This window comes from Triticum dicoccoides, chromosome 3B (assembly GCF_002162155.2).
Source record: "Triticum dicoccoides isolate Atlit2015 ecotype Zavitan chromosome 3B, WEW_v2.0, whole genome shotgun sequence".
Classification (NCBI taxonomy): Eukaryota; Viridiplantae; Streptophyta; class Magnoliopsida; order Poales; family Poaceae; genus Triticum; species Triticum dicoccoides.
In genome coordinates, this window is record NC_041385.1 from 714,669,827 (window position 1) to 714,683,874 (window position 14,048).

The following is a 14,048-nucleotide window of genomic DNA, read 5'->3' on the forward strand; positions in this document are numbered from 1 at the left end:
AGAACACCTTATAATTTTTAACAGAGGGTACAAATTATAAGTGAATTGAACTGTAGCCTCACATGGTGTTCGGAATTATAAGATGTTTTGGATATTTTAATATGGATTGAAACTATCGAACAAGCACACTAAACGCAACTATATGCATACAGCTTAGAAGAAAAAATAGAACATCTTATAATTTTTTAACAGAGGGAGTACAAATTATAAGTGAATTGAACTGTGGCCTCAAATGGTATTATTCACTTCTGTGCCATCTAACATCGAAAAGGCAGCAACATATTTTATTAAGAGAATTTGACTTCCAAAAGTCAGTTCAAACAAAATTTGACCAACCTAAGAATTTCAGTGTTCTACAGGAAAAACACACATAAATAACCTGCTCTGACAAATTGATTACTGAGTTGCATATTAGGTATTCACTGGCGTCTAATGCAGCGCCTCATGGCAAACAGAAGAAGCGACGCAGGCATGCTGGACTACTACTTGTTGTGGGTAGGCACACTAAGATAGAACTTTGTGTTCCTGAAATCATCAAGAAGTGGATTGTATCCATCTTTGGTCCTCGTCTTCAGTGGCAGCCCAAACTCCTCCATGAAGGCAGCCGAATCAAGCTGGATGAAAAACGTCAAATAGCAACTTACTCTTCAGTACTGAAGTTGAACAAAGATATTAACTAAATTCGGATTCGGCACAAAGTGAGCTGTGCCGCAAAGGGAGGAAATTGGTATGTGCAAGCTGAACTTACTATGATTGTTCTCCTGCTCTTCACTGGTTTAAATGCACCACGGTTCATCTGGTCCTTCAAGAAACCAGAGCAGTGGTGGTCGATCTGCTCCAACAGCAAGAAATCGGTTGGGAAGAAGATATCTGCATCGCCCTGAAAGAGTGGGAGGTGCCATAACCAAGTTTACTGATATACGGCGCAGAAGTTGTATTAAAAAGACGCACCAAACTACACCAGGGCTTGTTTTCTACTCCCTCCGTCCCATAATATAAGATTGTTTTTCACACTAGTGTAGTGCCAAAAAACGATCTTATATTATGGGATGGAGGGAGTATTTCTTATTCTTGGTTCTCTTTTCAAGACGATTTACACGACTACTCCAGTAAGAGGAATAGATTGTCTGCCTACGACATAACAGCTCATAATTGAACGTGTGAATAACAAACCTGTGCATCAAGATAGTTGGGATGATCCAAGGTTTTCCCATCCTTCTACAAGAAGGAAGATGAATGAGACATTTGGAAGTGGGCACTTGATCTTACATCTAAATATGCTGGTAATTGCATGATCAACACATGACTCGAAAACATGGTTTTCTACCATTCTCAGTTGATATCATTGACACTGGTTACAGCCTTATTGGAGCAATGCACCAAACAGCCATAAAACTGAAATAATAAACCAATCAGGGCATGTCACCTTTGAAGAAACCAATGGAGCTCTATCGCCAGGTATGCTAACATCAGGAAGATAACTGAAGTCTGAAGCAATAAGGGACATACTTGGCAAAGCTTGATGCAAGGTATCCAGTAGTTTCTGCATAAGGTAAAAAACTCTGGATGTAAGCTGGCACATACACTGGCATCCAACATTAACGGGACAACAGTAGTTTATAATCTTACTAAGTAGCAGAGGGGTCTGAAGTACATACCAAACATCCGGTTGGTAACCAAGCTCTCCGAGGCTTCGGGAATACTTTTGAGACGAGTCCTTTTGCAGCGAATGATAGTTTTTCTCTCAACGATGGATTCTCTTCATTCATGCCAACAATCTCACTGCAGCGGGAAACTAATGGGTCTTGCAATGGTTTGTAGACCTCACAGACTTGTGAACTTTCTTAAGAAAAAGGCAAGAAAAATTGATTAGTATAAGAGATAAAGAGATAAAGTAGCTACTAGCTAGATAATTTCAATAATAGTGAAAAGAGGTCTGTTCTCAATTACTCAATACAGAGTAAACATGCATGTAATATTAATTAGAACAATAGCTATAGCCAGAAGCACAAGGAAGATGCTGAATTATTGATGTTCTTGAAGAAAAAAGGAGGCAGCCCTCCACAATAACATCAACCAAAATAAGGAACTATACAACCTGAATCAAGTAAAAAAAAGCACCATGGGCCCATGGCACGAGAAAATGTAAAAGAATACTATAATATTATTTCGCAAAGAAATTTCCCTCTCCGCCTATGTTGTCTCAGCGTAGCCGGTCCCAAGCCCGGGTAAAGGAGGAGGATTGAGATATGCTTGGCGAGCCAACATCAAAACTCGGCCACTCTTTTGGAAATGAAACCCAGAAGAACATTGTTGGGGCGTAACCCTCTTAGCGACGCGCCATACCGGAACCCGGTTGTGGTGCTAAACAGGCAAGGGCCGGGCCGTCACCCCCTTGGTGGCATGCCGTATCTTGATCTGGATACGGTGATAAGTGAGCAAGGATCTGGTCGTCGCATTGTTAGTGACGCGCTACGTCGGCGCCCGGGTGTAGTAAAAAATGAGCAAAGGGCAAGGAAGCTAGCCGAGCCTAGGAGGATCCGCATGTAGTTGGAACGTAGGGTCCCTGACGGGTAAGTTATGGGAGTTGTAATGCAGCGGTGAGGAGAGGTGTTGATATCCTTTGCGTCCAAGAAACCAAATGGAAGGGACAGAAGGTGAGGTGGAGGATACCGGCTTCAAGCTATGGTACACGGGGACAACTACCAATAATAATGGAGTAGGCATCTTGATCAACAAGAGCCTTAGGTGTGGAGTGGCAGATGTCAAGAGGCAAGGGGACCGGATTATCCTGGTCAAGCTGGTTGTTGGGGACTTGGTCCTCAATGTTGTCAGCGCGTATGCCCCGCAAGTAGGCCACAATGAGAGCACCAAGAGGGAGTTCTGAGAAGGCCTGGAGGACATGGTTGGGAGTGTACGCATTGGCGAGAAGCTCTTCAATGGAGGAGACCTCAATGGCGACGTGGGTACATCCAACACAGATTTTGAAGAGGTGGATGGGGCTTTGGCTATGGCATCAGGAATCACGGAGAGGATGTCTCCAGCTTTGCCCTAGCCTACGACATGATCATAGCTATCACCCTCTTTATAAAGAGAGAATCCCATCTAGTGACTTTTAGTAGTGGCCAACACTCTAGCCAGATTGATTTCGTCCTCTCGAGAAGAGAAGACAGACGTGCTTGCCTAAGATGATACCTGAAGAGAGTGTTGTCCCTCAACATAAGCTTGTGGTAGCCGACTTCCGCTTTTGAATTCATGCCAGCTGGATAACCAAGCCAAAGTTGCTAGAACAACGTGGTGGAAGCTCAAGGGGAAGGCAGCTCAGGCTTCCAAGGAGAGGATTATTAAGGAAGACTTTTGGGAGGAAGGAGGTGACGCAAACAATATGTGGATAAAGATGACGACTTGTGTCCCGAAGGTGGCTTCATAGGAGTTTGGAGTGACTAGGGGAAGTAGAAGCGAAGCAAAAGATACCCGATGATGGAACAATGATGTCCAGAAGGCTGTTAAGGAGAAGAAAGAATGTTTCAGACACCTACACTTGGATAGGTGTGCAAAAAATATAGAGAAGTACAGGGTGGCAAGGAAGAAGGCAAAGTGAGCCGTGAGTGAAGCAAGGGGTCGGGCGTATGAGGACCTCTACCGGTGTTTAAGCACGAAGGAAGGCGAAAAGGACATCTATAAGATGGCCAAGATCCAAGAGAGGAAGACGAAGGATGTCGACCAAGTCAAGTGCATCAAGGACAAAGCAAATCGGCTCCTGGTAAAGGACGAGGAGATCAAGCGTAGATGGCAAGAGTATTTCGACAAGTTGTTCAATGGGGAGAATGAGAACCCTACCATTGAGCTGGACGACTCCTTTGATGATGCCAACAGATGTTTTGTGTGGCAAATCCAGGAGCCCGAGGTCATGTAGGCTTTAAAAAGGATGAAAGGAGGCAAGGCGAGGGGCCCTACCTGTATCCCTATTGAGGTGCGGAGAGCCTTGGAGACATAGCGATAGTATGGCTAACTAAGCTTTTCAACCTCATTTTTCAATCAAACAAGATGCCCGAAGAATGGAGGCGGAGTATATTAGTAACAATCTTCAAGAACAAGGGGGGTGTTCAAAGTTGTACTGGCTACCATGGAATTAAGCTGATGAGCCATACAATGAAGCTATGGGAGAGAGTCATTGAGCACCGTTTAAGAAGGATGACAAGCATGACCAAAAATCAGTTTTGCTTGGGAGGTCGAGCATTGAAGCCATTTCTAGGTACGACAACTTATGGAGAGATACAGAGAGGAAAAGACCTGCATATGGTGTTCATTGACTTGGAGAAGGCCTATGATAAGATACCGCAGAATGTCATGTGGTGGGCCCTGGAGAAACACAAAGTCCCAACAAAGTACATTACCCTCATCAAGGACATGTACGACAATGTTGTAACAAGTGTTCGAACAAGTGATGGCGACAATGATGACTTTCCAATTAAAATAGGACTTCACCAAGGGTCAGCTTTGAGCCCTTATCTTTTTGCTTTGGTGATGGATGAGGTCACAAGAGATACACAAGATATCCCATGGTGTACTCTTTGTCGATGATGTGGTGCTAGTCGATGATATAGCCAGGCGAAGGTTAATAGAAAGCTGGAGCTGCGAAGACAAACTTTAGAACCGAAAGGTTTTAGGCTTAGTAGAACTAAGACTGAGTACATGAGGTGTGGTTTCAGTACTACCAGACGTGAGGGTGAGAAGGAAGCCTTGATGGGCAAGTGGTACCTCAAAAGGACACCTTTCAGTATTTGGGGTCGATGCTGCAGAAGGATGTGATATTAATGAAGATGTGACTCATCGAATCAAAGCAGCTGGATGAAGTGGCGCAAGCTTCTGGCATTCTCTGTGATAAGAGTCCCAGAAAGCTAAAAGGCAGGTTCTATAGGACGGCGATTCGACCTGCGATGTTGTATGTCGCTGAATGTTGGCCAACTAAAAGGTGACATGCCCAACAGCTAGGTGTAGCAGAGATGCGCATGTTGAGATGGATGTGTAGCCACACAAGAAAGGAGCGGCTCCGGAATGATGATATACGTGAGAGAGTTGCGGTGCCGCCGATTGAAGAGAAGCTTGTCCAACATCGTCTGAGATGGTTTGGGCATGTTCAGCATAGGCCTCCAAAAGTGGCAGTGCATAGCAGGCGGTTAAGGCGCGCTGATAATGCCAAGAGAGGTCGAGGTAGACCAAACTTGACATGGGGGAGTCCGTAAAGAGAGACCTGAAGGACTGGAATATCACCAAAGATTTAGCCATGGACAGGGGTGCGTGGAAGTTAGCTATGCACATGCCAAAACCATGACTTGGTTTCGATATCTTATGAGTTTCAACTCTAGCCTACTCCAACTCGTTTGGGACAGAAAGGCATAATTGTTGTTGTTGTTGTTATTGAGAATGAAACACATATTAGCATAAAACTATATTTCCACCAGCATGAATAACAAATAGTATTGGAGCCAAGCAATAAGTAGCAAATCCAATCCTTCAAGCTAATGTGGAACATTAAGGAATCCTTTAAAATATGAAAACCAGTAGGGACCATAAGTTGATTCTTTTATCATGTTTTCTCAAGTCAAGGATCCCACTGAACTATCATCCCACATAAACAGTGAATCTAAGAGCAAAAAAAAAGGATACTTGAGATCGTGTTTGCCAGGTCTAGGAATCCACATTATTGACGCACTCTTTGTCGGAGTAATGGGCCACGGGTAGCGTAACCCGAGTCCCTGAGCCTTTCAAGACTTTGGGCCGGCTTCGCCCCACGAGACTCCAGAATGAAGCGCCACCTTCCGGTGTCCGGCTGGCTCAACGGCCGGCTGCCCGAAGACTGCCGAGCACCAGCAGACGGCACCAAGACGGGTCGACTCCTAGCAGACGGCCTCCTTAGAGGCCGGCTTCTAGCAGGCGGCCACCCGGCGCCCTCAGAGTCTGCGCCCCTCATCAAGAGGACAAGACAGGGTGAGGCTACAGTGTAGTCCCTCACCCCGAATCCCGGGTTTGGCATGGCCACAGTGTCCTGTACAGGCGGAGATCTCCGCATGACGTGGCACTGTTGCCACTCCACCTTCGACGCCACCCCTGTCAGGCGGGGCCTGCTCCCATGACAGCTTGTCGGTACGGCTCGCAGGCGGCGGCCCTACCAGGCAGCGAGGGCCCGGAGGGCGGCCAAGCCTGGCCAGTCGGATGCAAGGGGATCCGGCTCCTGGCGGGCAGCCGGATCCTTCCTCGAGACCTGAGCGCCATTAACCAGACTAGACACGGCGAGGCTACAGTGATCACCCACCAGGCGGCGGGACTGTAGCCATGCCTTGCCCAACCAAGCCTGCGTCATTAGCATCACGGCTACAGTGATCAGCCACCAACCAGACCCGCCAGCGGCGGAAGCGGCCTGTCGGCTCCGTACCAGACCAGTTTGAGGGGCCCACCAGGCGGCGGGCCCCAGCTGCCGACGGAGAAGCCGGCGGCCAGAGACGCTGACGGCCGGGTCCTACACCCGGCCAAGTTACCATTGTACCCCTGGGGGGTAGGCCTATATAAACCCCCCAGGGCACCCATGCAAAGGGTTCCAAACCTGTTAGAACTAGACTCACACCTAGAGGAAGAAGAGAGCTAGCCCTGCCTCCTTCCACCTCTAGCATACAGCTCGAGGAGCACCATTGTACTCACTAGTGCCTTAGTGATCATGCGGAGACCCCGCAAAGCAGGACTAGGGGTGTTATCTCCTAGGAGAGCCCCGAACCTGGGTAAAGTGCGTGGGCGTTCGTGTCTACGCCTCATCCCGCTTCCAGGCACCGGTGACGTTCTACTCGCTCCCACCATGATAAGCCATCCTTTGGCATATGTTGCACCCAACCCCCGACACTCTTCAAATATAACACAGAGCAAAGGTTCTAGCTAATTTGCTAAGGAGTTCGGAATTTGAAAAACAAAATTACAAACCTGCCATTTACTTTTTCAATCCACACCTCCATCCATGCAGAGACCTGATCTGGTGAATAGACAAGGTCATGAGGTAGATTGTCAAGTACCTGACATTCCACCAAAAGAAAGTTATTGCTGCATGAACATCTCCCTTAAGATACGATTGCAAAACTAAAATTTATATATTATGAGTAAATTAGTTCCTTCAGAACCAGGACATATTAGCAATGCAAATAATATAGCAGACGGAATTATTATCAGCCAGCAGTACCAGCATGGCAATAATACGATGGCATGCCTGACATGGCTGGTGACCCTATTTTGGACTGTTAAACATGAAAATAGTAACATAACCGGAACAGGGAAAGCATCAGCGCTCTTTTGCAATATCAAGTCCAAACAGAGATACTAGTGATGGCACAAGAACTGGGAAGTAGTCTTACAAACATCTTACATTGTCAAAGTCAAGAAGTTTGACACAAAAAAATATGCTTCTAGCCAATGTGAACCAATTGCTGGTACACTTCATGACAACGGTGATGGCGTTTTGTTTCTTTGACAGGGCAAATCCTAGCAGTACATACCTCAAGCATTAGCACCCAGCATGGTTGAGGATCCTTGCTGCCTGCAAACGGAAATAGGAAAAACCAATCATTTCAAAGGTAATAGTAAATAGTAAATACTGAGACCCTGAGACTGAATGCTGGATAAATATGTGATTTTGGAATGGGGATATAAGTAGAGAGGGAGCCAGTGTCATCCCCAACTATTTTATTACATCTGTCAGCACAGCATAGAAGTTAGTCTAGGAACTTATATATAGTATAATATGAGCTATTGCAGGTTGAAAACAATGCAAAATGGTGATCAAAGCTCAGGTAACTGATCTTAGACAAGGGTTATTGTAGGAAAGATCCGACATCGATAGCTAGGCACAAGAAGCCAAGCTTACCCCATCCAGCTATGTCAGTTGCATCACGATGCTCCACTGTGAACTTTGACAAATGGCTCTGAACTTCACCGACAGTTTCCAACTGCTTTTCAGCAAGGGAGGAGCTAATCTCTACTGAGCTAGCAAATGAAGATGAAAGGAAGGTCAAAGCATAACTGATAACATAAAAGAAAAATGATGGAAAGGGTGAGAATATAAGGCAGCATGAAAGTAACCATATTGTGAATGTTGATATGACGATACATGTAAGTACCACTTTGTTTGGCCTTACCAAACAAATAGGACTCTGTAGTCTAGCTGAGCAACTTCAATTAAGTAGGACAAGGAAAATGACAAAAGAGCTGCTTACATGTACTTCATATTATTGTAGACTTTTGGCGGAGCATTTAACATCATGTAATCAAGTACGCACTTTGCACATGTCCCGGATCCACCTCCGATTTCAAATATCTGATCATTACAGGAATCCAATTCAGATGGCTTGGTAAGAAAAGAAGGAAACATGATAATGTGTCATGATATGACAAAATTCACAAGTGAATCTAGAAGCATCGCCCGTCGAGATGTGAAGCTATAAGACAGGAAAATTATGAGTGCACCTTCAATGGGACTGAAAGATTAGCCGTGCGAAGGATTGACGCAGCTATTGCATAGGCATACCATGGCTGCACCAGAGTAGGAAACATGCATCAGTGGCTAAATTGGAAAGAAAATCGAGATCACATTCTCTTTCAAGTTTTAACAGCTCAAGCACAAAAGGGCACCTTAAAAAGCTCCACTGGAGTGAACCAAGAGATATCATGCATCTTATACAGCTTATCAAGATGCTTCATGTACGCAGTCCTCCCTGCGTGATATAACACCAAATTATTTGCAGCTATACGCACATGTCCGAGTTGTCAGCACAGCATTGCACATAACCAGCACTGACCAATACATGGATAGTAGTGTTTAGACTATTCTACTCCGAGCACACACGCATACAACATGTTTGTGGAAATGCCGCCCCAACAGACAACTGAAGAAATCCAAACTTCGTCGATCAAGTGTACTCCAACAGACTGAATTCGGCACAGGGGCAGCGGGGAGGGACAGAGCAATCAGTACCGTCGAGCTTGTGGAAGCGGATGGCGGAGTCGAGCACGCCGACGGGCCCCGACCGCTTGGAGAAGTAGCCGTGGTTGGGGTCGTAGAGCGCCGACCTCACGAAATCGCGCACCTGCGAGGGGAAGCTCCCCTGTCAAAACAGCAGGCACTACAGGGAGATCTCGGAGTGATGAGAGAGGCCTCGACGTTTACCAGAACGGGCTTGTCGCCGGCGACGATCCCCGAAGAGAACAGAGCCAACGGGGCCCACCGCGCCGCGCGCCGGAGCGCGGGGATGGTCGCCAGGTACGCCGGCGCCATGCCGGAGGGAGCGTGTCGTTGCGGCGGCGGCGCTTCTGGACCTTTCCTCCGAAACAGAACTGAAATGAAACAACACTTGCTGGGCCGTTTCGGGTGCTTTTGGCAGAACGTTTCGAGCCCAACTCTGAGCCCGTCTCCTCCCCACTGTACAAGAAGAAGCCCACGGCCGCCGTCGGGTCGCCGGCTCACACAGGCAGAAACGAAAAGTTGGGAGGAGAGAGAGATAGAGCAATGCCGCGTGCGCTTGGTGGGAAGGGGAGGGGGAGGGGCGGGGCTCCGGCGAGGCCCATCGCGGCGATCCCCGTCGCCGTCGGCGTCAACCGGCGGATGGCGCTCGAGATGCGCAAGGCGGGGCTGATGAACAAGGCGAAGGAGCTCGCGGAGATGGCCGACGCGCCCGTCGCGGTGCTCTGCTCGGGCCTCGACGGCCAGGGCGCCCTGCAGTGCTGGCCGTCGACGGAGACCGCGAGGGCGGTGGTGGGTCAGTTCCTCGAGCTCCCGAAGGAGGCCCGGATCACGTTCGATCAGGCCAGCTACATCGCGGGCGTGCGCGACGCGCAGGGGTCCAGGCTGGCCGGGGTGCGGGCGGGCGGCCTCGCCGCCGCGCTCGGGCCGTGGGAGAGCCCGCTCGACGGGATGTCGGAGGACGCGCTCCGGGAGCTGCTCGCTTCCGTCGGCAAGTCCCTTGATGCCACGCGGAGCAGGATCCGGAGGCTGCAGACCCAGCGTCGCGAGAGCGTGGCGGAGAACTTCGTGGTGGCGGGGGAGGGTCACGCGAGCGGCGAGGTGCAGGGGACGCGGAGGCAGCCACGGGGCGCCGCCACGGCCCCCGGTGCTGCGCGGAAGAAGCAGCTGGTGGAGGATCCCAAGGTGAAGCCCGCCGCCGCCGACGGCGCTGCGCGGAGGAAGCAGCTGCTGAAGGATCCCAAGGAGAAGCCCGCCGCCGCCGATGGCGCTGCGCGGTGGAAGCAGCTGCTGAAGAATCACAAGGAGAAGCCCGCCGCCGCCGCCAACGTCCACGCTGCGCGGAGGAAGCAGCTGCTGGAGGGTCCCAAGGAGAAGCCCGTGCGCGCCGCCCCGTTCGACCCCGGGATGATCGAGTACTACATCAACGTGGGCGGGTGCGTGATGGAGCGCGACGCCTACGACTTCATCCGGTACGACCTCGGGATGCTCCCGCCCAGCCTCGAGCCCGAGCCGCCGGAGCCGGACTACGACGATCCGCCGCGGCTGTGGTCGTGGGACGACTCCTCCTTCCCCCAGAGCGCGCCGCCGCCCAAGTGAGCCGCCTACGTGCTGGCTGCACAGAACACCGTGTGACGAGTTCGCCCAATTTTGGAGGATGGCATCGTGGGGCTCTTGTCACTGCCGCCGCTATCTACTAGCTTAGCTGGGTTCCGTAGTACCTACCGACAATGGCTTCACCGGCCGGTCTCGCCGCGTAGTCCCGATCGATTTCCCCGGACAGCCATGGCGTGGAACTGGCATTGCTAGCTGAAGTCAGAGAGTACTAGTACTAGTAACTGTAGAACCGGACACTATAGATCGAAGAAACACCGTAGATCGATGAAATGTGGTTGGATAAAAAGGCACCGAGGCCGATTTTCGGCTTAGAACATCAAAACCTTCCTCTGGTTACGCTTCGGAGGAAATATCCAGTCTGCAAAACAATTGAGCAAGAGGTTGGAAATATTTCTTGGTTGACGTTTTTATGTACTCCTATATACTTCCTCCGTCCCAAAATTCTTGTCTTAGATTTGTTTAGATACGGATGTATCTAATACTAATACGTGACTTGATATATCTATATTTAGATAAATGTAAGACAAGAATTTTAGGACGGAGGGAGTACCAAAACCAAAGCACATACCAGTATTTTGGCCATGCTCAGAATTTTGTCTCTTGTTTGGATTTTGACAATTTTTTCCATGTTTTTTTTACAAAATGGCCTAAGTCCATATATCAAGTATCACATGTCCTTATTACAAATAAAATGTATTAAAATTCTTGGGGTGCCGAAGTCTTCTTCTTCCTCCATCCATCGTCAGCAAGCCATGAGTGTAGCTCGATGCTGCCTCTGGGCATCCGCCTCAGCAAAAGCAAACTTATTTGAACTCATAGTCTTGTATAAGCACCGATTTAAGTCATCGATTCAGAACATGAGACGCCGACGGACACGATCTGTGAAGAAAATCGCCGCCGGCGGACACTGAAAAGATGCATGTAGAAACTCCAAAGACCATGAAAACGAGTCGAATCCAGATGGATCCACTGAAAACCAAAACTGACCGGATCCCAGAAGACCCGTCAGAGACACAGGTCCACACACCCTTTGACGGTGATAAGTGCACCAAGGAGACAAATGAAAAGTTGGCAATCTTCTCTCCTCCAATTTTGTCTCTTATTTCCTATTTGGATGCCTGCCAATTTTCTTCATGTTCATATTCTTTCGCTAACTCTAGTTTATTTTTCTTATCATTTTGGTTAAAGAAAATTAAAGGCAACGAAAGCCTTTTCCTCCCAATTTACCCGGATTTGAGTGCAATTATTTTAGTTATGTTTACATGTCTATGTGACTTAGTGAATTCTAGTTCATCTTTCTTACTATCACTGACCGAAAAGGGCGGCCAGAACCTTAACAAAAGCCTGGCCCTTCTGATTTTCGTGATTCGAACACAATAGTTTTGATTGTCACCGCTATGAAAATCATCCATTTAGTTTCCTATTGTCATGGTAAAATTTTGGCCCTTGTTTAGATATTATCCAATATTTTTGGATGTCCTACTACCTTAGTCAACTCTGCATTTTTTCTGACCATTGAAACAGTATGAGAGGCTCCTGCTGCATATATATTACATAATCAAATAATATAGTACATATTTACATGTTTGGCCCAATACCACTTTGGGTATGGGTAGAAGAGGGATTATAGAAGGGACTAGGTCGGTACAAGAATGTTTCAACTAGTCAATGGCTGCAACAAATGTAGATTGTTTTAATTGTTGTTTCGATCTTTCTAGAGGCTCCAAGCAGCCACCAAGAAAATATTCATGAACATAGGTCTACTCCATTCTTCCTTGGCGTTTTTAGTGAGTTGCAGTCTGTCATCACACTCAGGCCAATGCATGCCAAGAACTTGCCAACAACCTCTGATAAATGTGCAGTGAAAGAAGAGATGTTCCAACGTTTCTTCAGTTTGGGTTTCACATAGCAGGCAGTCAATGTTATCTCCAATGTTGTAGTGCCTCCTTTTGAGCATATTCCTTATGTTAAGCCTGTCCGAGAGTAGGAGCCAAGCGAACACTTTAATTTCGGGCAAGCTTTCAAATCTTCACATCCAGAGCATGGATATCTCTAAAGTAAAAAAGCATAGTATGTGCTAGTCTTAAAGTCCACAACACCCCAGACGTATGTCCAAGTGCCTCGAGCTTGCCCAGAGATGTCTGGATCAAGGAGATCAAATTGCAATTGTCTCACCTCCTCATGAGCTTGTATCTGTAGAGGGAGGTGCAAGGTGGCATTGAGATCGCTAGTGAGCAAAAAGTCTTTGACAAAGGCATCCTCTTTGGTGGTATATGAGTAGGCCCGAGGGAATGTTTTAGAAAGGACATTCTCTTGCCATGAATCCTTCAAGGATAGAGCTGATGTGCCACAATGAATTTGAACAGTGGAGATCCCTCTAAAGATTGTGTTGAGTTGCATGACATCACCCTACCAAAAGGATCCACATGGCTCTGTACATGGGGTATGGAGCTGCAGTAATATGTGTTCCAAATCATATTCACCCAAAGAATGTCGTGGTGATTATATAATGTATGCAGGAAGTTGAGCGGCATTGCATCGTTTTGAATGTGTAAGTTGATTACTCCAAGACCATCATACTTTTGGGGACGACAAACCATATCCTAACCGGCCAGGGAATTGCATTTCTTACCATTTTTTTCCAGTTTCCTTATTCCACAGGCAGTGACGTCCAATCTTGTCCAGTTGAGCTAGGATCTTTGGATGTAGTCGTATGGTGCCCATGGTGAATGTTGCCACGAAAGTGATGAGGGAGTTTAATAATGAGAGTTGCCACAAACACTTTTAAAAAGGGCGCAATCAACACTTGATTTTTGTTACTTTCATTGAATCGTACACAATTTTTGTAGGTATTTTAGAAAGACAAAATCCAATTAAACAAAGTAGTTCATAAGTCCTAAAAAGTGAAATGACCAACCAAATCAACATTAAAAAATGGTGGCGTAGGTCAAATTGAGGGCAACATATACGGTATGGTGCATGATGGTGGGTGCGCTAGCACATGATGCCTTCGGTACATAATCACAATGCTATAGCCTGAACAAACTCAGCTATAGAAATATCATAAAACGAAAGGTGATTGGAACCTATGGAGCTGGAGTGTAATTTTGCATATAATAGCAATAAAAGTGCACTAATATACATATTGCTGATAACGTGGAAGTCTGATTTTTAAAGCATTTTGTTTTTCTAGGAAGAAAAAACTCAGCCCTCCTAATTGAAAGCCCACTCTTGAGGGCGACTTTCGCCCAAACCCTACCTGAAGGCTATGGTCTAAAATAAGGGGTGCAATAGCAAGTTTGGAGCCGGAACCTCTCGGCTAAGCAAAAGCATGCAACAACATACCCTGAGGCTCCATGAAGGCCACCCAGAGGGTGTCCAAAGGTTCAAGACCGGCTCAGAGGTTCTTGTCACACTCGTCTTATATATGTCA

At 47.4% G+C, this 14,048-nt stretch overlaps 1 protein-coding gene across 2 annotated transcripts; it reads right to left on the reverse strand.

Moving 5' to 3' along the window:
• Nucleotides 1-258: 258 nt before the first annotated feature.
• On the reverse strand, nt 259-9,373 carry LOC119278056. Of its 2 annotated transcripts, none has more exons than XM_037559410.1 (13): nt 9,206-9,373; nt 9,014-9,125; nt 8,671-8,753; nt 8,506-8,571; nt 8,256-8,356; nt 7,907-8,025; nt 7,539-7,579; nt 6,973-7,061; nt 1,659-1,839; nt 1,427-1,543; nt 1,174-1,215; nt 749-880; nt 259-614 (listed from the first exon to the last, which is right to left on the reverse strand). In XM_037559410.1, exons 1-13 carry the CDS (start codon nt 9,311-9,313, stop codon nt 483-485), a joined length of 1,323 nt encoding a protein of 440 aa, XP_037415307.1. In that variant the 5' UTR covers nt 9,314-9,373; the 3' UTR covers nt 259-482. The 2 variants fall into 2 exon arrangements, with proteins under 2 accessions (XP_037415307.1, XP_037415306.1); XM_037559409.1 differs by having other exon boundaries at nt 1,174-1,218; nt 9,206-9,372.
• Nucleotides 9,374-14,048: the final 4,675 nt, after the last annotated feature.